This window comes from Palaemon carinicauda, chromosome 1, assembly GCF_036898095.1.
Source record: "Palaemon carinicauda isolate YSFRI2023 chromosome 1, ASM3689809v2, whole genome shotgun sequence".
Lineage (NCBI taxonomy): Eukaryota > Metazoa > Arthropoda > Malacostraca > Decapoda > Palaemonidae > Palaemon > Palaemon carinicauda.
Window position 1 is genome coordinate 77,398 of NC_090725.1, and position 24,844 is coordinate 102,241.

General features: G+C 39.6%; 1 protein-coding gene across 2 annotated transcripts in view; it reads left to right on the forward strand.

The window, feature by feature from the left end:
• The first annotated feature begins 10,846 nt into the window (after positions 1-10,846).
• LOC137646349 (uncharacterized) overlaps positions 10,847-24,844 on the forward strand; it is a 56,687-nt gene continuing 42,689 nt past the window's right edge. Inside the window, exons 1-3 of one of the 2 annotated variants that reach the window (XM_068379456.1) lie at positions 10,847-10,961; positions 12,701-12,737; positions 23,376-23,685. In XM_068379456.1, coding sequence (XP_068235557.1) covers positions 23,402-23,685 — 284 coding nt within the window. In that variant the 5' untranslated portion in view covers positions 10,847-10,961; positions 12,701-12,737; positions 23,376-23,401. The remainder of the gene's footprint in view (positions 10,962-12,700; positions 12,738-23,375; positions 23,686-24,844) is intronic. The other variant, XM_068379462.1, reaches the window with a different exon arrangement.

The window sequence follows — 24,844 nt, forward strand, 5'->3', positions numbered from 1 at the left end:
GAAATAAATCATTCCGGATATGTGAAAATCATAGAAATATATTTTCCGGATATGTGAAAATCATAGAAATATATTTTCACTTAAAAAAACAGTGAGTGCCTTACATATGAAAGAGATGCATTCCAAGAGTGTCTTAAGTTGAGAAGCTGAATGTTATTAACTTGGACATCCAGATCATAACAATTAACGGTCTAATCTCCATTGTTGTCATTTTCAGTCAGCTGGTTTTTGTAACGTAAGTAAGCTATCCATACAGCTATTTCATCGTAAAAATATATTTAAGATAATTTTTGGATTTTGATTTTGGAGTGTCTTTCTCCTAGAAGAGCTACTTACCATAGCTAAAAAGTCACTTCTACCCCCTACCAAGAGGCAAGTAGCCACTGAACAATTACAATGCAGTAGTTAACCCCTTGGGTGAAAAGGAATTGTTTGGTAATCTCAGAGTTGTCAAATGTATGAGGACAGAGGAGAATCTTTAAAAAATAGGTTAGACTTTTGGGTGTATGTGTAGGCAAAGGGAGAGTGAACCGTAACAAGAGAGTACTGTCTGGCCAGTCAAAGGACCCCATAAATCTCTAGCGGTAATATCTCAACAGGTGGCCGGTGCCATGGCCAACTTACTACCTCTAATAGCAGTGATTGGCCTTTCTGCCATGGCTCTTTATTGATACTGTATCGTCGTCGTCGTCGGCGCCCACTCGTGTCCGAGTATTGGGTTCTGTCGTTAGCCATCAGCCTCCTATCTGTGGGGTGGGTGCTTATGCCTGATGTGGCTGTTAAGTCCTAGTCTGTGGTGGAAGAGTTGCGGACAGTGTTCACAAGGGAGGGTAGGTGGTGGGCGGGGCTGTTCTAATCGCTCTCTCCTTCTTCTCCTCCTAGCCTCCTCATTTTGTCTCCTCCTCTCCTCAAAGTCCACGGTGCCATGGTGTACTGTACTCCTCCAGGTTTTCCTGACCCTGGCTGTTTCTTCCCATGAGGAAGGATCGATGTCAGTTAGAGCCAGGGTGCGCTTTAGTTGATCTTTATAGCGCATTTTCGGGGCTCCTCGTGGTCTGGTGCCCTGGGTCAGTTCTCCGTAGAATATTTTCTTTGGGAGCCTAGATGGATCCATCCTATGCACGTGTCCTATCCAGCGGAGGCGGTGGTGGATGATGGTGGCCTCCACGCTGGACAGTGAGGCACGTTCTAAGACTTCAATGTTGGTGGTGTGGCTCTCCCAGGGGATTTTCAAGATCTGCCTCAGTTTCATTTGTTGGAAGCGTTCTAGGTTTTTAAGATCGTTACTATATAGCGTCCATGTTTCACATGCATACAGGAGCGTGGAGAGGACTACTGCCCTGAACACCATTATTTTGGTGGTCATTGTCAGTGCGTGGTTGTTAAATACGCGGCGGTTGAGTCGGCCAAAGGCGGAGTGGGCTGCCCTGATCCTGTTCTCCACGTCCTTTTTGCTTGTGGGAGCTGATGTTAGGATGCTCCCTAGGTAGGAGAACTGGTCCACCTGTTCTAACGGTTGGTCATTCACTGTGGTATTGAAGTTGGGGAGCATCAGTCCTGGTGGATGTTGGATGAGGGTCTTGGTTTTGTCTGAGTTGACTTGCATCCCAAAACGTTCGTAAGCAGAGTTGTATGCATCAGCTAACGACTGCAGGTCCTCTGCCGTCTGACCTGGGGTGGCATTGTTGTCAGCATACTGCAGTTCTCGCACTGCACACAAGGTGGTCTTGGTTCTGGCGCGGAGTCTAGCGAGGTTGAAAGCACCTCCATCCATGCGGAAACGTAGGTCGACTGAGGGTGTGTCTGGGGGAATCTCGTTGAGCATTGCTGCGGTGTATAGCGAGAAACACGTCGGGGCCAGAACACAGCCCTGCTTCAGGCTGCCGTTGATGGGGAATGGGTCTGAAAGAGAGTTCTGGTGGCAGACTCTCCCAACCATTCCGTCATGGATGGCACGCACCAGCTTGACAAAATCGGGTGGGCAGCCATATCTTTTGAGGACAGCCCACATGGCAGGTCGAGGTACTTTGTCGAAGGCCTTTTTCAAATCCCAGAAGATAAACATTATGGGCTGTTGTTGTTCGAGGCTCTTCTCTTGTAGTTGTCGTGCACAGAAGATCATGTCTATGGTCCCGCGGGAAGGTCGAAAGCCGCACTGGGACTCTGGCAGGACGTCTTCTGCGAGAATAAGGAGGCGATCAAGGAGAATCCGAGCGAAAATCTTACTCGCAATGCTTAGTAGTGATATTCCCCGGTAGTTGTTACAGTTCTCCCTGTCTCCCTTCTTGAAGATGGTAGTGATGTTTGCATCGCGGAAGTCACTGGGGGGGGGGGGTCTTGGTCTCCCATATTTTCAGTATAAGGAGCATCAAACGGTTCCTCAAGCCGGGGCCACCGTGAGTGAGGAGCTCCAACGGGATGTTGTCTGGCCCTGGGGCTTTGCCGGGCTTCATGCGCTGCAGGGCCTTGTTGAAGTCATGGATGGAGGGTGGTAGTGCCATCCAGTGACGGACGGGATGCTGCGGGGTCATTCGCAAGAGATCGTCTGGGGTGTCTGCTTGGTCATTGAGGAGGTTCTCAAAGTGAGACCTCCACCTGGCCAGGATGCCCTCGCTGTCGGTGAGGGTCGTGGCCCCATCCGCGTCCTTCAGGCTGCCCACTGATGACCGTGTGGGACCGAATATTTCTTTTGTTGCTGCATAGAAGCTGCGCAGGTCACGTTGGTCAGCGAAACTCTGTATTTCTGCAGCTTTTCTTTGCCACCAGGTGTTCTGGGCTTCACGGATACCTCTTTGGCAACCAGCTTCAGCCACCTTGTGAGCACATTTGTTAGCTGCTGTTGGTTGGTTTCCCAAAGTCAGGCGTGCTTGTCGTTTGGTTTCAATGAGAAGAGAGATGATAGCATCATTCTCATCAAACCAATCCTGCCGTTTCTTGGTGGTGAAGCCTAGTGTTTCCTCCGCGGCACGGGCCATGGCGTTTCTGAGGGTGGTCCAGTGGTGCTCGACAGTGGCCTGACCCACAGGGTCTGCGAGGTATTGTTCGCAGGCCTCCTTGTAGTTCTGTGCCACCTGTGGGTTACAGAGCTTACTACAATCAAAGCGTTGGTGTGGTACGCTGTCAGGTGCCCTTCTGGGTGGTCGTAGGGTCGTCACGGAGAGTCGGGAGATGAGGAGTCTGTGGTCCGTCCAGCAGTCGTCCGCTCCGGGCATGGATCGGGTAATGCGGACGTCTCCTCGGTCTCTGGCTCTGGTCAGGACGTAGTCCAGGGTGTGCCAGTGTTTAGACCGTGGGTGTCTCCATGTGGTCTTTTGTTGCTTTGGTAACTGGAAGATGCTGATACTGTATAATAGTGATCATTCTAACGTGGATAATATCCATTTGCTTAAATTTACATTACTTCAGTGATCACCCTTCATTTAAAAGAAAATCTTTTAGGTAAGCCTAATGAGAATCTAGAATAGCCACTTTGTGATCTTGTTAAACTATTGTGCTTTGACCAGAGGATATATCCAGTTCTCTTTGATTGTGGCGAGATAGGTATCTTTGTTGGTTGGTTGTAGATTTGGATTGTAAAGAAGTAAGGCATTGGCTCTTGCTACTTAGCAGCTTGTAACTGACCAATGCACACACCTGCTGACAGTGAAACATCAAATAAATCCTTTTGCCCTGCATAATTGTCTGTAAAATGTAAAATGTTTCAACACAGTCATAAATGGTATTGAGAGCTTCGTATCCTTCTCTGGCTTAGCTTTTTAAGTTTATAAGTGCTACATTTATAGAGCTTGTGGTTACAGCATAATGCTCAGTTTCATATGTTTTTGCTACCCGTACTAAAGGTTTTTTTTCCAGTGACAATCCTGTGGTCGCTGTTCATTCTAGTATCTCGGACTGCTTCGTATATGCACCTCAACATTGTCCTGTGCAGTAGTGTAAGTTGGTGTTGAAGACAGGCTTGGAGCAAGAGAAAGGCATACAAGTGTGCTCCCCTTACCAACTCCCATGTCATCTTCCCAGCAATTTTCCCATCTCTGGACAAGCTGGAGCTTTGGAATATGTCATTCTTCCTTGAAGAAGGGCAATGTACCCCATCAAGCTCACATGACGTGATCCATCAGCATGCTCATGGCTCTCACTGCCCCAAAATTCTCAACAGATTGAAACCTTCCCTGCTCATAAGGTTCACTGGGTCGTCTTCTCAGCAGAATGCTCATGACTGCTCACCAATGACTGGTTCATTCAGCTCTTTTACGTGACCATGCTCATACGGTACCATTTGTGACTGCTCACTCAAGCAAAGTACCAGTTCTGCTTCTGCATGCAGTATTAAGATAACAGGGATAACTATACTCACTTTATATTATCTCCTGATCCTTATCTATTAACATGATCTATCAATTATGCCTGACACAGGGTCACAACCCTGTTGGGCACTCTTTGGGTCAGGTTGATGTGTCAAGGCTCTTTTCATTTAGAAGTGGGCATTTTCAGTCTCCCTGGGACCTATTGGGACTAAAGAGGTCTATCCTTGCAGAGCCCTTGCAAGTTTATCAATAGAGACACTAGAGGTAGATCTTTGGGCAGATTCATGAATTTAATAATCAGGATGAAGCTTCCACAAGAGCTCCTTCAAACTAAATCTCAGTGATTGAACAGACCTTTGGGTGCACTTATGATGTGAGATTTATCATTCAGGCTACTTTGATGGTTTGAGGAGTGATCGAGCAAATGAACAATTTAATCTAGAGGTCAGAATTATCTTGCCTTCAGTTGACCCCAGCCCCAAGCTCCCTCCCCTCTACTGACTCATCAATGGAGGTTCTATGGGCTGGAGTATTGAAAGATCATCACTTGCTGACATATGATTTTGTCCGTGCAGGCTGACAAACAGAGTGGCTTAGAACAAAATTATATCCATCTCTTGTGGCTAGACTTATGGCTAAGCATATTAGCAGACTTTTTTATTATCACCAGTATGCCCTCTTCAGAGGACAGGTTAAAGTTCAAGAGACTTATGGTGCTAGGAAGAATGGCACTGACTTTCCTCTCAAACACGTCTAGAGTCCTGTTGGCAAACTTGTTATTGCTTTTCATGGCCTGATCTAAAAATAAATTCATGACAAAAACTGCATTTGATTTGCAGAGCAGTTTGGTTCTGAATGCTTAACTTTTTCTGTAAGTAGAGTGATATTGCAGTGCCATAGGGCAACCAAGATTTAGTGTCATGACCGATACCAATTGTCCTTTCTCTGATCTTTCCCATTACTTGATCCATTGTGTGTGCAGTAATGTGTGACCCTGTGGACTCTGTACTGTTAACAAAGTCATTTCGTTGGTTGTTTAAAAGTTTGATGTTTTGAAATATAATTAGAGCACAATTGAGTGGTTTAAGACTTACGGTTTATGCCAATGATTCTAAAACTTATGAAAAGTTGACGTTTAAATTTTCCTACCATTTCCTAGTTTTCTATACTGTACAACAGGTGACTGACATTTCCTTTATGCTACAGTAAAATTGCAGAAATACTTGATGAAATTCACGTACTTTATCATTAATGTTGAAAAAAGGCAAATCAGTCCTTTTCATGTAATCTAGGCATTGATTACTAGTCTCATGTGGATGTGTACACTCTAACTCTGGCTGAGAAAGGTTTAAGTACCAGGCACAGGAATTCAGCTGTGTATGTGATGATCGAGAGTATGGTCTCGTCAACAACTCTGGATAAATCCTTGCAGATTCTAAATATTGGGAAAAGTAAGAAGACCTAAAAAGAACAGACTCTTCTCCTCATATCACCAAAGCAGTACTAGCACAGAAGTGATCAGGACTGGTCCCATCTCCAGAGAAGTCTTAGCTGTTGTCCTTATGCATTCAGATTAATTTCAGAAGCGTGTATCAGAGATTATGAATAGCCAGAGTAGTAAAGGAAACCCCCGAAATAATGTGCCAGTAGGACCATCAATTAACTGTACCCCAGTGGGAATACAACAACTGTTCTCCTCTTCCAAAGAAGAACCACGAAGTACAAATGTGAGAAAGTAAAGATTTAGAAAAGGACAAGGATGAGGGAAAGGAGGGAATTGTATGCCCATGCTCTCCCCGTGAATACTTGATGTGTGGGTACAAAACGCTGCAATCTGCAGAAAATTCAGTGTCATTAGTAATCTCCTGCACAGACAGCATATATTGCTCCCTTTTATTTTTAAGTTCCATAGCTCTTTTAATACAGTATATCGAACAACTTCTTTGGTTGGCTATTCTAATCTAATTTCTTTCATTCTATGCCATCGCTTCTAAATGTTCTTAATTCTTTAGAGCTAAGCAAATGTTCACTTGTATTACTTGCCTCTCTACAAAACTCATAAAGCCTATTATTTCAATTTTCATTCTTGGATATATCATTTTCTTTTGAGTCTACTATATTCAACCTTGTCTTCTATTACTGCTTCCTGGGTGTCAAATTCACCTTTGTAATCGCCTCTGCCATTATTATTATTATTATTATTATTATTATTATTATTATCATTATTATTATTATTACTTACTTACTTACTTACTAAGCTTCACCTGTAGTTGGAAAAGCAGGATGATGTAAGCCCAGGGGCTCCAACAGGAAAAATAGCCCAGTGAGGAAAGGAAACAAGGAGAAATAAAATATTTCAAGAACAGTAGCAACATTAATATGAATATTTCCGTATAAACTATAAAAAAAAAAAACTTTAACAAAACCTTATATTTGCCATTTCTCCTTTCTTTTCTTCTGTTTTCTTTTAATTTCATTTATCACTTTACCCCTTATTTATTTCTTGAGTTCTTGCTTTCTATATTTTTCTTATCCATTCAATTTCAATATATACTTTTTGCATATTTCTGAAAGACCTTTTCTGTAACATACTCCATAAGTTTCCCTTATTTGCAGGGTCTTCTACTTTTTCTGTAACTAAATGTTTATAATCTGATGTTATGAAAAAGCATCCCCTTTTTATACTTCATTGTATTCTTTACTGGCCAAATGCATTTTCTACTATTAATCATCAATGAGATGTAGTTTCAGCTTGTTCAAACGTTTCTTTAATAATCTTGCACTGAGTTCCCTCTGTCTCTCTCATTTCGTTTTTCCTTTATAGCATCCCGTCTCAAGATTTGTAAGCACTGTAGGCACCAATCTTGTCTCGTATGTCCTTATTTCCCCTTTTAGTAACAATTTTCCAACCATTTCAACGCCTCCATACTTCCTAACGTTTTGCTTAGCGTCCCTTTTACTTATACTAAGATCGTGTTATCTTTTCTTCTGAGTAGCCTACCATTCTTCCAGGTATTCCTACTCCTCTACTGCTTTAATATTTCATTTCTAACATCCTTTCAATCTTTCTAAATTATCCATTTTGTGTCTTCTTATTATACAGTAACCATTGACTTCTGAGGATTGGTGCTATGAGAATATCTTCTAAGTTCGTCCATATTGTGGCAGTTCCCTCTGAATTTATCTATTTTATATCTGTTATATCTTAGTAACATCCTGTCATAAACATATATAAGAGCTTTTATTTGGATGTTTTTGATAGAGGTTATTGCCTTCCCACTGATAGTATTATTTTTTTAAATTACCATAGTTCTTATTTAGCATATCTAGCATCGCGTTCAGTATTTGTAGTTTAGCGTTCAACAATATTCATTCCCCCCTTCATTCCAGTCATCCTCGTCTACACTTTCCCATTTCTTTGACTAATAAATACATTTTATGAATACAATTACGATGGATTGATTTAATTTTCTTGATGTATTATCGATAAAGCCATATTAAGAAGTGTATTTCTTACGATAGACTACCGCTCATAACGTGCATGCAGTGTTGCCACATATACAGATTAATCTTAAATATACAGGTTTTTCAGCATGATTAAGATTTTTAGGTTTTTTTCATAAAAAAAAAAAAAATGTACAGATTTTTAGGAGACAATACATTTCCCTTAAAAAATCAAAATTTCAATTCTTTTGACATTAATAAACAGGAAATCTCCTTTTTTTTCTTTTTCTTCTATCTTTCAACCAATTGATTTACTCTAAATTACGTGTTATTTCTAGTAACATACCCTAAAATATAACCTACCAATTCCTCAGATTTTCTATACAGATTAATTTTACAATATACAGATTTATTCAGATTGTTTTCAGTAAATATGCAGATTTTTTAATAAAAAAAAATGTGGCAACACTGCGTGCATGTCTTATCCAACTTACCTTTTTACTTTATAGATCAACATATGGTATATAATTATAAATAATCGCTACTCACGCCATAATGCATCGAAATGAGTAATTGCATTTTCTACTGGTGATTTTTCATATACACCAAAATAATTTTACTAAGGAAAATCGTTTTCATCAGCTGTGAGTGTGTGGGCACTCAGCAAGCGCTTACTACTACAACTAGAAAATAGAAGTATCTTTTCCAACACAAAACAAATGTCATATATCTCTCAATCAACCCAATGTTATTTAAGGATTTGTTATCATCTTTATAACTTGAAACTTATCACGTACGCCTACGGTAAGTCTACAACGAAATATGTTTGCTGCTGCCTTTATTGGTAACATAACTATCAAGTTTGTTGATAAATATTTCCACATAAATTGTAGCCTACATTCATCGATCTGCCCTATTATTATTATTCTTATTATTATTATTAAGCTACAAACTTAGTTGGAAAAGCAGGATGCTATAAGCCCAAGGGCTCCAACAGGGAAAATAGCTCAGTGAGGAAAAATTAGGAAATAAACTTCTAGAGAAGTAATGAACAATCTAAAATATTTCAAGAACCGTAGCAACATTAAGATATATCTTTCATAAAAATACTATTTAAGATTTAAAAAAAAAAAGGCAAGACGGAGAGAAACAAGATAGAAAAGTTTGTCTGAGTGTACCTTCAAGCAAGAGTGTAATAAAGCGAGTCTTTTTTTTCTGCCCTTAATTTACGAATTCTAGTAATCTGTGTACGAAAAGTTTTGAATAAATAAAAACAAGACTGAGAGAAAAGTCTGACATTGTACCCTCAAGCAAGAGAGTGTAATAAAGCTAGTCTTTTTATCTGTGTACGGGAAGTTTTGAAAGTGTCGATCGATATTGTTAACTTTGCCATGACATACAAAAACTTGCTCGAAATATGAAAGTTGTTTTTACTCAAATGTTGTCAAGTACTTATAATAAACACAATCAAGTAAGAATATTACATTACAAATGTACAGTAGGAACTTCAGAGGAGTGGCTGTATTAATGAAGCAATTTTCTTCTGTATGCAACACCACATTGTCTATACCTGACTACAATGTTAACGATACTAACTAGAGTTTTCACATATGCGGCCCCAACACTATACAAGAATCTCCCACTAGACATCGGAAAGACTAAAAATATTGAGGCTTTTAAGAGGAAACTAAAGACTTTCTTGTTATCTAAGTGCTTCAATAACGTGGATTTGAGAATAAACGGTCAATGTGCGGTGTGAAATGCTTAATACCAGGGAATATATGCGATAAGATTACTGTGAAGGTCCTGTAGAGAGTAGGGTTCCCTTGCATCATAGGACCAGAAAAGCAGCCGTTAAAGTAAGGTTAAGTAGTAGTCCACAGTGAAGCATAAACGCATTGTTCCCAATAAATTAATAATATCAATTAACTGCATACCAACTTAATTTTAATGATAATGATAAAAATATGAACACAATTACAAGTAGAGGTCATGAAGCCAGAAACTTGTAAAGATACCAGAATGTCGAGAAATTATCTTGATTTTAATTCACCTTTCAAGAGCGTAAATTTATCATTACCATCGCCATCCTCACCGTTTAAGATACCCAGTGAACGCCAAATCACATCCATAATTCAACTAATTTAAAAAAATTATTCTGAGGTATTAGTAAAAATGTGCTAGGCAATATAAAAAATGTAACAGGAATCCCAAACAGAAAAATATTTCAGTAGCAAAAATTTGAGCATCAAAGGCACTTTCAAAATAATCTTTCCTTGACTTTTTTTTTTTTTATTTTTAGAATATGGAAGATTAAATTCATTCTTTATATTACCTTGAATATAGGAAAATTGGAAGGGAAGTCACTAGACTCTAACAATCATATAAATTAATAAAGATTTTGGACTTTATTATTTAGTGGAGATAATATTGGAGATTATAGTATATGTTTTCACCACAAGTGAAGAGAATTATAAGGAAAAATAAAGGAAAGTTATAAAAAAAAAAAAAAATTAAGAATAAACCACATGACTACTTGGGGGGCCGTTAAAGAGTATATCCACAACCGTAAAATTGAACCTGTTTATGATATCAGGTGACTGATGAATCAACGTTGAATACTAATTTGTTTGAAGCATTTTGCATTTTAGTTAGCTGTAAGAAAAAGTTTTGTAATGGTTTTTAGTCGGAAAACTTTCCTTTGACTGTTACACAAAAATCATATTACCCAAATTCTTTAAATTAAGAACGCGTAGGAACAATTATTATCATTATCCTTATTGAAATTCCTTTAATATGAACATAAAGATTAGCAAAAAAAAAAAACTAAAAATATATAGGCATTGTTACGATGAATAAACTTATAAATTTTAGTCTACCTTAGAAGAATTTAATTGAGAAAAATATTATAGAGTAAATGATAAAATTGGTAATGTTTCCAAGTTTTCTAACGTTTGAGTAGTATTTAATGACTAGTGGAAACTTAGACTTTAAAAAAGTATAAAATTTTAGATTATATATTTATAAAGATAAAAATACATATAAAAAAATACAAATCCGATGAGCGATATTTATTTTGAATTGGTGGTGTTTCTAACTAAGTTCTAAGTGGGAGGTTCAGTCGAAATATTTCTTTTGTTGTCAACTGCGTATCACTTCCTGGATAAATGTCTCCTAATTAATAAAAAAAGGACGAATGTTGTATTAATTATGGTATGTATGATGTTTGAATCGTTTTTTTTAAACTCATTAATTAAATTAGGAGATAAATAGTCAAATTAAAGTGTGTTATTGTAGACTCAAGGCTGTGTTGACATTTTCTACTTGGCTTAGATCTTATGCTAATCTGGTTAGACTATGCATAACATGGCCCTATTTAAGCGCAGATAATTTTGGCTTTCAGATTGTAAATGGGTTATGTGGCATATGGCTGACTACGAACAGTAATATAAACCAGGAAGCATTATATTAAGCTAGTTGTTAACACCATTATCAGCTTCGTCGTAGTCATTATAATGGAGCCCCTAAAGGAATTTTGATAAAATTTCTTAAATGATTATATTTAAAATCATGACATAACTTAACCGAACTTATGTGTTAATAGAGTAACCAAATATAACGTAATTTAACTTAACCAACCTATACCAGTTAATAAAGAAACTATGGGAAATTTGTAGTATAGTACAATATCATTCATGAAGAATATAGCAGATCTTTATGGTGTAATGGCATGAGCTTTGAAGGAGTCTGGGAGTCTTTGTATATTAGTAGCCATTTCCTCACGTGTTCATTAGGAATGGACATCAACTAACTTAAACATTCCCCCTTAACCTAACCTACAACACGTTTCCTTACCTACTTAACTAACAGGGGGCTAACCGACTAACCCCCTTGCGTCCCCACTTACACAGCCGTATTCTAAGTTAGGCATGATAATACATGTGGCCGCTATCATGCATACACCCCGGATTCTGGTGAAAATGTATGACGGAAATCCACAATTTTCAAATAAATTGCAATTTAAAAGGTTAATTTTTGTTGCATTACGTCAACCCCCATGTTCTATTTTATATTTTTCTTTAGTAAAACGTGAAAACATTCGGTAGCCTTTCTTCTTTCTATAAGAAAAGTAGTTTTTTTTCCTAGGTTACATTGCCCTGTATTTCACTACAATAATACCCAAAATATATTCAAATTATGGTAAGTTTGACATTTTTCTAAGTTTTTTTATGTTTACCTTGGCACGACGAGTAACTCGCTTCCATATAACTTAATCCTCGCTATTGCGCACTGTAACAGTTTTCACCTCCATACCCAGTAGCTCCACCCACTGAGCATGGTACTGTACGACCCAGGTCTCATAATTTTCTCATCGTTTTGATAAACAGATAGTGGGTGATAGTGCCCTCGCTTCGCTTCTTCATAGGCCAATCCTGCAACATTTCCAGGGAAGTTACAGAACTTACCAGTTTTGGTTCCAAAGGAACTTCCAACCCTCTTATGCAGAAAGTCGCCCTAATTAAAGGAAGAGGTTTTAAAAGTTATTTGTATTTTTCCTATCCATACAAACCTGAGTCTTTAATTTAAGCTTAATCCTCAAACCACCCTCCTAAGCTCTGGGCCAAAGATAAGTGAGGTATGAGCCGATGGATTGGAGCGGCACTCCTCGCCCTGCACCCTCGTCAGTCGGTTAACTGTTCGTTATCCATATCAAAGACCTGTTCCAGCTCACGGCGAAGTAATTTCCCGAATTCGAGGATTCAGGTTTATGTGCTAGGAAAAATGCAAATTACTTTTAAAATTTTTTATTTTTGTTGAAATAATGATAGGTAATAAAATGAATATAGTAATCTGGTAACAAAGTCTATGCTTGGTTTGGTTGTGCAGTTTTAAAATTTTCATGTAAGATATTTGAAATCAAGTTGATCTAATTGTATTATCTTTTATTTCAGGACTGGTTGTATTTGTAACAATGCCAATAAGTTTTTGGTGAGTAAGCCATCCGTAAAATATTTTACTAATCCATATTCTATATATAGATTAACTCTTAAGCCTCATGTTAAAAATTATTGAATGACTTGTAGATATTTGTATTTGTTTTTATTTCTTAGTAAATTGTAGTTACAATACCTTAATTTATATACAGTGTAATGAATTGTATTGCATTACAGTATTAGGTATGTTGTAGTGGAAATTCACCTATACCCTGTACATGTAGAATTCAGTACAGTATTCAGTGTTCCAAATATTGTTCATTTGATATTGAAGATTTTCTTTTATTTCCCTTTTTTCAATATTTAACTTAGCTGGTGATTATATAGCTGCAACTCTGTTGCCCGACAGACAACTCTACGGTAAAAACTCGCCAGCGATCGCTACACAGGTTGCGGGTGTGCCCAACAACGCCATCTGTCGTCCAGATACCCAGTACTCAATGTAAACAAAGACTCAATTTTCTCTCTGTCGAGCTATCGACAAGACGTACTTACTCGCTGTTGCTAAACTGGAGTTTTTTCACAACTAATTGGTGAAGTACTTTATGCTAGTTTTGAGCTTTCGCTATGCAGGTGTTTTATCTTCATCTTAAATCTTGAACTCGTTTTGGATAGATTTAATTATGGTGACAAAGAGAGTATGGACTTTCTTTCACTTTTAAATGGCCGACCCTTCCCTTAGACGGAAGTGTGTTTAGGCTTTTAGTAATTATATCACGTTATAGATTTTCCTCTATATATTTTATATCTCTCCGCCTTTATTAGGCCTCTTCGATTAACTTTCCATTTATTATAAACATATAAAAATAATTTTAATGTTTTGTTTATATAGACCTTTCCTGAGAGTAGGCGGTCCTAACTTGGAAACCGAAGTTAATCAACGTTGAGCCCTTTATATCGTAATTAGCTTTTAAAGAGCTAAGGATTTAAAACTTTTTAAATGTAATATTTTATGAAAGAATTTCTTTGATAGTCTTCGTACTGTTTTCAAAGATGAACTAACGTTTAGTTTATTTATGCTACGCAGTTGTTGACGTTCAGGACGTTCAACATGCGCTCTATCGTTACGATAGAGAGAGAGTGTATCACGGTTTCACTTTGCAGTAAGAGTAAATCGATTCTGACGTTTTGTTCATTCTTTCTTAGCTTAAATGTTTTAAATTCTATTTTAAAGGAACTTTTTATTTGAAAAATCTTTCAGTTTTTTCCTTTAGTCAAATAACATGTTTTTTTGACGAAATATAATTGGGCTCTTCTCTCAGGTGCGAAATCAAGAGAGAAAGAGAGAGAGAGATAGAGACGGAGGGAGAGAGAGGAGAGAAAACGTTCCGTTCAAGCGGGTAACGTTGTTCTCGAGTTACTCTCGTCCCTAGTCGCTGTACGGGGAGGAAGGATAAAACGTTTTAGTTTTTTATTCTCGTCCCCAGGCTATGTGCGGTGAGAGATTGAAAACGTAGTTATATGAACTAGTGTTTAGTCTCTTTCACAGCCACTGATTTTTTTTTATCTTAAAATATGTTTTCTGTTTTTTGCTGGTATTAATGAGCTTGCATTATACGACTGATTTCGCAATTACCACCTTTTAATGAAGGGTAGAATTGCGTGTTTCAGGTAGAAATCAGTAAAAGTTTCGATTTCAGTGAAATAAGTGCAAAACAGAAAATCGAAGTGATAAAGTGATATGCGCAAAGTGTTACAGTGTTGCGTCCGAGGGTTCGTCTGTTCGTGCCTGTCGTTCACCTAGTCCGGGACCTCTTACATGCTCCCAAGCCCAGGGGGGAAGTAATGTCAAACGACTTATGGGTTCGAGAGGCCTTGACCAACGAACAGACGTTTTCCCTCTATGGTATCGGGTGTATCTTACCAAGATCTCCCCTACCATAAGACGAGAGAGACGTTGTTTCTCCTCGTCATCCGAAGGCTTTTCGCATAAGAAACCTGTCACAAGGTTTCGAAGCCCTTAAGCGAAAGTCAGTCCTTTCAGGACAGGTCCAGCGTCCTGGTTACAACCATTAGGACAGCTCTGACCCTATGCAGTCATCGGATAACTGCTCGCCGCCTAACAAAAGCGTAACACAGACTCCGAGAGTCTTTTTTTGTAGGCAAAGTGTTGCGGTCACAGACGTTACCCTCGTCTCTTACCACAACCATTTCCGTTGATCCTTAATGGGTTGTATGGCAAGACATGCAGTATATGCTTGCCTCCCTTATGGAAGACTATTCTGCCGATTAGTCCGTTGAGTCTAGCCGTTTATCTCATCGATATCCTGGCTTTCAGCCAACCTAACGTTCCTTTGTGCTTACTGTTGACGTTGGCGTAGCTTAGTCACGTCAGTCAGGTTGTTTAGAACCACACTCGATGCGGTCTCGTGTGGTTTTTCAGCCGCATTTGGACATTAGGCCACTTGCTGATGCTCCTGTTGACGTTCAAGACGTTCACTAACAATCGGAGTTGACTTGTTTTGACGCTGTGCGTCAACCTCCGCATTCTAGAGTTGTTTTGACTGCTCAGTCTAGGCAGTCAAAGCAGTCTCGAGTGGACGCTGTGCGTCCTCACGCACCTGTGGTGGTTGACAGTTCACAGACTGTCAAGCAGTTACATGACGTTGCGTTCTGGTCCGCTACTAATGCACCAGTGAGTGTGGACTCTGCTTGTAAAGCATTGCCACCACGGTAGGTCTCTCCCTTGCTTGAGACTCAGCTTTTATCGGACAAGGCTCCTGTAGATGAGGAAGTTGCTGTTCCCCCTCCTACTGATATTCCCTTGAGGACTCTGTCAGATGGAGAGGAGCCTAAAGCTGCTTAGCCTCCTATGGACTATAATTAAATCATGATGAATTTTTTTAAGGATCTTTGTCCGGATCTTTTTGTAACTGCTGCTCCTCGTTCGCCTAAACGTCAGAGCTTACACTAGGCCTAGCTACTTCGAAGCCGTTGTTTTTAAGCTAGTGCTCTCTCGCTCTCCTAGAGAGCTTTACGTTGACTAGGCGACTGGTTTTTCACCAGGAGGAGTTTGGGGGATACAGCCTTTGCTTTCCCTTCTTTTAAACTGGTTTATAGAGCGAGAGTCTGATATGACACGAGAGAAGTTCTCGGCTTGGGAGTTCATGCCTCTGCCCAGATAGACTTCTCAATTCTCGTAGACTCTCCCTGGCGCCTGGCCATGAGACGCTCCAAGTTGTTTACAGGTCAACTTCACAGCTGTTTTCGAGCCTTTGAAGTTTTGCTGTACAATTATGTCACGCATAACAAGGCTTTCAGGGATGGTAAACGGTACCGCCTCAGTCGCTAACCCCGTCTGTTGCCACACCTGCTCCCGTAGACCCTAAATGGGCTTTGCTGCAAGACATGCAGTCCAAGCTTGCGTCCTTGATAGAGGACTTTAATGCGGAGAAGGTTGCTACCGAACCTTCTGGCCAACAACCTTCCAACCGGTCGGTTGTGCGCCCTGTTGACGCTGAGGTAACCTACTCGCGTCTGCCAGTTGAGGTGGTTCCTCCACCCATGCGACCCAGTGTGGGTTGCCAGCCGCACGTTGACGTTAAGCGACGCTCGGAGGTGGTTGTTGACGTTCAGGACGTTCAACAACCAGCAGAGGTGACTTGTTTTGACGCAGTGCGTCAACCTCAGCAACCCGGTAGGGTGTTGACTGCACAACCCAGACGGTCTAGACAGTCTCGGGTTGACGCTGTGCTTCCTCACGCACCCATGGTTGTTGACAGTTCACAGACTGTGCAGCAGTTCCATGATATTGCGTCCGGCTCCGTCACGCATCCACCAGTGCGACCGGACTCAGCGAGCCAGACGTTGCCCACTCCGTTGCCGTTTCCTCATCAGTTTTCGGATGAGGAACCCTCTGATGAGGACGTTGCTGAACAACAAGACGATCAGCCCCCAGAATAGATCAAGCCCTGCTATCCATCCAGAAGATGCTGAAGAAGGAACGCTGCTCAGTCAGGCTGTGGATGAGTCTGGTAGGGACGCTGTCATCCGTGGAACAATTTGTGTCACTAGGAAGACTACACCTCCGTCCTCTTCAATACCATCTAACTTTTCACTGGAAAAAGGACAAGACGCTAGAAGCTGTCTCGATCCCGGTTTCCGAAAAGATAAAGTCTTGTCTGACTTGGTGGAAGGACTATATCAACCTAAGAGAGGGTCTTCCCCTGGCTGTTTAGACTCCCAACCACGTTCTCTTCTCGGACGCATCGGACGTGGGCTGGGGCGCGACACTAGACGGTCGGGAATGCTCAGGACTGTGGAACTCGAGTCAGAGGAGCATGCATATCAACTGCAAGAAGCTGTTGGCAGTACATCTGGCCTTGAAAAGCTTCAAGTCTCTCCTTCGAGGCAAAGTGGTGGAAGTTAACTCGGACATCACCACGGCCTTGGCGACCATCTCCAAACAAGGAGGTACCCACTCACTGACGTTGTACGAGATCACAAGGGACCTGCTCATCTGGTCAAAAGGTCAAGACATCTCCCTAGTAACGAGGTTCATCCAAGGCGACTTGAACGTCATAGCAGATTGTCTCAGTCGGAAAGGGCAAGTAATTCCAACCGAATGGACCCTCCACAAGGATGTGTGCAAGAGACTTTGGGCCACTTGGGGTAAAACCTTCCATAGATCTCTTTGCAACCTCGCTGACCAAGAGGCTTCCAATCTATTGCTCTCCAGTCCCGGACCCAGCAGCAATACATATAGATGCTTTCCTCCTAGATTGGTCACATCTGGATCTCTACGCATTCCCACCGTTCAAGATTGTCAACAAGGTACTGCAGAAGTTCGCCTCTCACGAAGGGACAAGGTTGACGTTAGTTGCTTCCCTCTGGCCCGCGAGAGAATGGTTCACCGAGATACTTCGATGGTTAGTAGACGTTCCCAGTAGTCTTCCTCTAAGGGTAGACCTTCTAAGTCAGCCACACGTAAATAAGGTACTCCAAAGCCTCCACGCTCTTCGTCTGACTGCCTTCAGTCTATCGAAAGACTCTCGAGAGCTAGAGGCTTTTCGAAGGAAGCAGCCAGTGCGATTGCTAGAGCAAGGAGAGCTTCTTCCATTAGAGTCTACCAATCGAAGTGGAAAGTCTTCCGAGACTGGTGCAAGTCAGTTTCTGTATCCTCGACCAGTACCTCTGTAGCTCAAATAGCTGTTTTTCTCTTATACCTGAGAAAAGGACGATCCCTTTCAGCTCCCACTATCAAGGGCTACAGAAGCATGTTGGCATCGGTCTTCCGGCATAGAGGCTTAGATCTTTCCAAACATAAAGATCTGCAAGACCTCCTTAAGTCTTTTGAGACCACCAAGGAGCGTCGTTTGGCTACCCCTGGATGGAATTTAGACGTGGTACTAAGATTCTTCATATCAGACAGGTTGGAGCCGTTACAATCAGCCTCCCTGAAAGATCTCACTCTTAAGACTCTTTTCCTGGTATGCTTAGCCTCGGCTAAAAGTGTCAGTGAGATTCATGCCTTCAGCAAGAACATAGGATTTTCGTCAGAAAAAGCCACTTGTTCGCTACAACTTGGTTTTCTAGCCAAAAATGAGCTGCCTTCTCGGCCTTGGCCTAAATCTTTCGATATCCCCAGCTTATCGGAGATCGTAGGCAATGAACTAGAAAGAGTCTTATGCCCTGTTAGAGCTCTTAAGTTCTATTTAAAGCGTACTAAACCTTTACGAGGCCAATCTGAAGCTTTATGGTGTTCAGTTAAGAAACCATCCTTGCCTATGTCAAAGAATGCTTGGTCAGACTTTATCAGATTGTTAATACGAGAAGCTCATTCACATCTGAGTGAGGAAGACCGAACTTTGCTTAAGGTGAAGACGCACGAAGTTAGAGCTGTAACAACTTCCGTGGCCTTTAAGCAAAATATATCTCTGCAAAGTATAATGGACGCAACCTATTGGAGAAGCAAGTCAGTGTTCGCGTCATTTTACTTGAAAGATGTCCAGTCTCTTTACAAGAACTGCTACACACTGGGACCATTCGTAGCAGCGAGTGCAGTAGTGGGTGAGGGCTCAACCACTACAATTCCCTAATTCCATACCCTTTTAATCTTTCTCTTGAAATGTTTTTATTGTTGTTTTTTGGGTTGTCCGGAAGGCTAAGAAGCCTTTCGCATCCTGGTTGATTTGGCGGGTGGTCAAAGTCATTTCTTGAGAGCGCCTAGATTAGGGGTTTTGATGAGGTCCTGTTGTATGGGTTGCAACCCTTGATACTTCAGATCCTAGGGGTCGATCAGCATCCTAAGAGGATCGCGAGGCTCCGTAAGGAAGACGTACTTAAAAGGCAGAGAAATTGTTCAAGTCGACTTCCTTACCAGGTACCTATTTATTTTGTTTTTGTTATTTTGATAACTTCTAAAATGAAATAAAAACTCTTAGCTCATAAAAGTGTAAACATATATTGCTGGTCTCTACCCACCCCCCTGGGTGTGAATCAGCTATTTTACTTGAAAGATGTCCAGTCTCTTCACAAGAACTGCTACACACTGGGACCATTCGTAGCAGCGAGTGCAGTAGTGGGTGAGGGCTCAACCACTACAATTCCCTAATTCCATACCCTTTTAATCTTTCTCTTGAAATGTTTTTATTGTTGTTTTTTGGGTTGTCCGGAAGGCTAAGAAGCCTTTCGCATCCTGGTTGATTTGGCGGGTGGTCAAAGTCATTTCTTGAGAGCGCCTAGATTAGGGGTTTTGATGAGGTCCTGTTGTATGGGTTGCAACCCTTGATACTTCACATCTTAGGGGTCGATCAGCATCCTAAGAGGATCGCGAGGCTCCGTAAGGAAGACGTACTTAAAAGGCAGAGAAATTGTTCAAGTCGACTTCCTTACCAGGTACCTATTTATTTTGTTTTTGTTATTTTGATAACTTCTAAAATGAAATAAAAACTCTTAGCTCATAAAAGTGTAAACATATATTGCTGGTCTCTACCCACCCCCCTGGGTGTGAATCAGCTATATAATCACTGGCTAAGTTAAATATTGAAAAATGTTATTTTGATAAAATAAATTTTTGAATATACTTACCCGGTGATTATAAATTAAAGGACCCTCCCTTCCTCCCCAATAGAGACGCAGTGGGACGAGGAGAAAATTGAGTCTTTGTTTACATAGAGTACTGGGTATCTGGACGACAGATGGCGCTGTTGGGCACACCCGCAACCTGTGTAGCGATCGCTGGCGAGTTTTTACCGTAGAGTTGTCTGTCGGGCAACAGAGTTGCAGCTATATAATCACCGGGTAAGTATATTCAAAAATTTATTTTATTATCAAAATAACATTTTTCCTAGAGATTTCAATAAATATTTGCCTTGTCATGAATATCGACCATACCTCTTTTTAGTGTTTTTGTGGAGGAATAATTTAAATGGGATGTATTGTTCATTGGAGGGCAGTGTCCTAATTACACATGGACAGTTATTATACTTTTAAATTTTAACCCAAAAATTATGAAGTTTTTAAATGTTTTATGACTTATGCTTCTCAAAATATGTAATCTTTGAATATTTTTGAGATACTGAACTGCATTGTATCCACTTAGAGAATATGACCTTTCCCATAACTTTCTAAAGTTGGAAGTGATTCAGAGATCTAGCGAATTGAAAGTAATAATGATGCCTTAGGTTAAGGTTAAGATTTAGGAACCAATGATTCCACTTTTCATAAGTGAAGCTTATCGGTTTCTAAGTAGATTGTTCGTGAATTATTTAAGAATATGGGATTCTTATTTGTTCTTACATAAATACAAATTCTCATCCTTTGATAGGAGAACAATGTGATTTCGGTGAATGTGAACTTGGATGTTAACCCTTTTACCCCCAAAGGACGTACTGGTACGTTTCACAAAAGCCATCCCTTTACCCCCATGGACGTACCAGTACGTCCTTGCAAAAAAATGCTATAAGAATTTTTTTTTTTCATATTTTTGATATTTTTTTTTAAAAATTCAGGCATTTTCCAAGAGAATGAGACCAACCTGACCTCTCTATGACAAAAATTAAGGCTGTTAGAGCAATTTAAAAAAAATATACTGCAAAATGTGCTGGGAAAAAAATAACCCCTTGGGGGTTAAGGGTTGGAAATTTCCAAATAGCCGGGGGGGTTAAAGGGTTAAAAAGTTGTGGGAAATATGCAGGAAATTATGACACCAAAGAATGTACTGTAACTCCTAAGTAGTGAAATGTATAAATTGCTGTATGTTGAAAAAACAAAATGATCATATAGGGAATTCAAGCTTTAGATTTGGAATTGACGAGACTAGCAGAAAATACGGATCATTGATACTAAGGACGTCATAAATTGCAGCTATATAGATATTCAATCTACTGGTATTACCGTACAGTAAAACTGTTAGGATTTGAGATTTGATAAATGAGAAATATTTTTGACATATTAGCGATATCTGAAACATGGCTAAATGACTTTGACAAGGCTAAATTAGGGGAAATGACCCTGAATACACATGCTTTTTTCATATTCCGAGAGAGAGAGAAAGTAAGAGGGTAGAGAGAGAAAGTAAGAGGGTAGGGGGAGTTGGACTTTTTGTTCTCAAAGCCTAATCTCAAGATGGTAAAATAACCATTGTAACAAGTTTAAATACTGTACAAGAGGGTAAACTTTACGCACATAAATAGAATATCTATTGCAATAGTTAACAAATCTCTGAGAACTAATTTAAATATATTTTTTGATGAGTTAGGTATGTTCATTGAGATGATTTACATGGCAACTAAGGAATTAGTTTTCTGTAGATATTTAAAGCTTTGGATGGATGACACATCAAATTGTAATGCTTCAGATTTTAGTAAAATATTGAAATCATATTTGTTGGTTAATAACGTTGATTGTGCAACAACGTTACTTGGCATGTGTTGGACTTAGTTTTCAGTGATGGAATAAATAATGAATCGGTTATTACTGTAGAAAAGGAGTGGATTACTGTATTTCTTCAGTGCACAAGCTTATAACTTTTAGATTACCTTTACAGAAATGCTCACTGCTAAAGAAAAAAGCTTTAGAAATAAATAAAATTTCTTATGTATTTAATTGATGAAGTTACAAAGAAAATAAATTGTTATAAATTTTTCCTGCAATCATGGCAACCAACATTTATTAGAGTCTATGTGTTGATTCCCTTATAACCGTACTGAATATAATAGGGTAAATAAAAATAATATGATAACATGTGCCCATTGATGGAAAAGACTTAACTGCTAAGGGCAGATCTCTCTGGTTCAATGGGGAGACTTTAAGAACAAAACGGGGCAAAAAAGGTGTAATGAAAGAAAGTGGAATCTACTAAAAACTAAGTGCTTGTGGCATCTTGCTATTACTCAATCTTAGTGCTGCTTTTGGTAGTTGTACATGAATGGCTATTTAAGGATTTATGGTCCATTGGCATTGAAGATGAAGCCTTTGAGTATCTAAAAAGTTACATAGTTGACAGATACTACTGTACTGTGTACAAATTGGAAACTCTCTCATCTTATAAACCATTAAGCAGAGAGGTATTTCAGGGAAGTTCACTGGGCTCAATCTTATTTTTTATCTCTACTTTAGGTCTAGCAAAAGTACTAATGAGACATGAAGTAAAGTTTAAATTATTTCAGATGACACACAGTTTTACTTCTCCAAAAATGACACTGATGATACCGCTGAAACTTTAAACCACGTTCTTATTAGTGATAGGGAGTCGATGGTAATGAAACAACTAAAACTAAATGAAAGTAAAACTGCATTTATGGTGATAGGAAAGAGTTGGGTGACATCCAGATAGATATTAACAACATCCCTGGTCCCGATATTTTGTAGAGTCTGTGACCTTGACTTGACTTGAATTTTGTGTCCAAGTGTTCAAAACAAATATAGTAGTAAGAATTGCTGGATGTCACCTCAGAAACATTGCTTTTGTAAAGCAGAATCTATGAATATTCTGTAAAGAAACTTTGGATTAACTGTGCTCTTTATTAGGACTTACTATTATTATTAGCTAAGGTACAACCTTAGTTGGGAAAGCAGGATGCTATAAGCCAAAAGGCTCCAACAAGGAAAAATAGCCTAATGAGATAAGAAAATAAGGAAATAAATAAACTATATAAAAAGTAATGAATGAAGAATATGAAATATTTTACAATCATTAAAAATGTTAAAATCGATATGTTATATATAAACTATGAAGGACAGACTCCTGTCAACCTGTTCAACATAAATGTATTCGCTGGAAGTTAGAACTTTTGAAATTCCACTTTGCTCCAAGAACTTCCTTCCTCCTAAGGATATGTCTTCTATTAAATGATGAGGGTCTGCATTCTGTAGGAGCAAATCTCACCTTTTTAAAGCATTCATACTCAATGCCTAGGTGGAGGTCAGAGTTGTTACTCAGTGTGTTGGAGTGAGGGGTTTGGCAGTGCTTACCAGCTACCTGCCAGTAACTACTTACACCTCGTAATGAATTTTAAAAGCCAATTTCCTGCTTTGCTGGAATCATAATCTTATTAAAGTTCTCATGTTTATATAGTTAGGAAAAATACAAATCTAAGAAATATTTTGATATATCAGAAAAATTCTGTTACCTAGAACCTAATGCATTATTATTTTCAGTAGTTTTTAATCTGTAATGTCATTTATCAAGGTTGAAGATGATTAGATAACCTCAAAATGGCGTCGACTCGAGTAGCAGTGAACCGGGGAATGGCAGCCTCACGAGAAGCCACACCTTCAAACTCGAGATCAGGTTCTTGTCGTGCCTCTGCTAACGCTTCACCTGCGAATTCTAAATCTCCGTCTCGTTCTGCGTCGAGAGAAATGCTAAACAATGATAACTTGGCACAGGACTCGTCCCTTATCCGCCATCCTTTAGATAACCCAGGAAGGATTACAAGGAATATAACTTTAAATGGCAACCAAAATCCAAATCTTCTTTCTCCGATAAGAGCTGAGAGGTAAGTTCCGATTGTTTAGGATTATCTCGGTGATCTTCAGTGTATTGTTATGACTAATGGGATGAAGGGCCTCTATTTTAACCGTTAATGACACTTAGTGGCGTAAGTTATTCATGTAGGGTCTTCATCTGATGTAAAAGCTGAACTCAGGCCTGCAAAGAATTGCTGCGTAGTTACCTCCCCCATCGAAGTTGGAAGGAAGTTGTGTTTTACCCCCTGTTTGTATGGGTGTGTGTTTGTTTGCGAACAGCTCCCTGGCCACAATTTTAACTGTAGAGTAATGAAACTTGTAGGGATTAACTGTTATGTTAAAAGCTGGAAATTATTAAATTTTGGAAGGTCAAGGTCACGGTCAAGCAAAAGGTTGAGAAATCAGCTGCCGCGGTGGAGATCTGCGCTCTACTGAGTGCCCCTCTAGCTAAGACCCCGTGGAGAAAAAATGTAATGCTTTAATCATACTCTATTTCAAAATAAATAATAGGATAATTTAAAAATAATTTACTTTACTCTTTTCCTTTAAGGCTTGTTTGTAGATATCTTTAATTGCTTTGATATGAAGCCGTCAAATATATTTCTTTTGTATTTTCAGATGTACCATATTGTTGCTTATTTTCAAAATAATTCTTAGGTGACAGTATTTCAGCATTCCTCATTTCTCACAGCCATTGCTTGTTCTATCATTTTGGTGGCTTGGTAGTGATTGCCAGACTGGGGTTCGAGTCCCTCTTAGACATGTTTGTTCCTTTGGTGACTGCAACCTCACCATCCTTGTGAGCTAAGGATGGGGGTTTGGGAAAGCCTATAGGTTTGTCTATCTGCTGAGTCATCAGCAGCCATTGCATGGCCCTCCTTGGTCCTAGCTTGGGTGGAGAGGGGGCTTGGGTGCTGATCATATGTAATATGGTCAGTCTCTAGGGCATTGTCCTGCTTGATAAGGCAATATTACTGTCCCTTGCCTCTGCCATTTATGGGCTGCCTTTAAGCCTTTAAACTCCCAGTGTGTTCTGTCTTATTTTCCCCACTCTTGATATTGATATATCTCTCTCTTGTGGTGAGGGTATAATTCTATTTAGCTTTGTCTTTGGAGGAGTGAACGAGTGAACTTTTTAGCCCTTGCTATGATCCTGGTTTCATTAAAGAAGGCTTATGTGATGTAGAG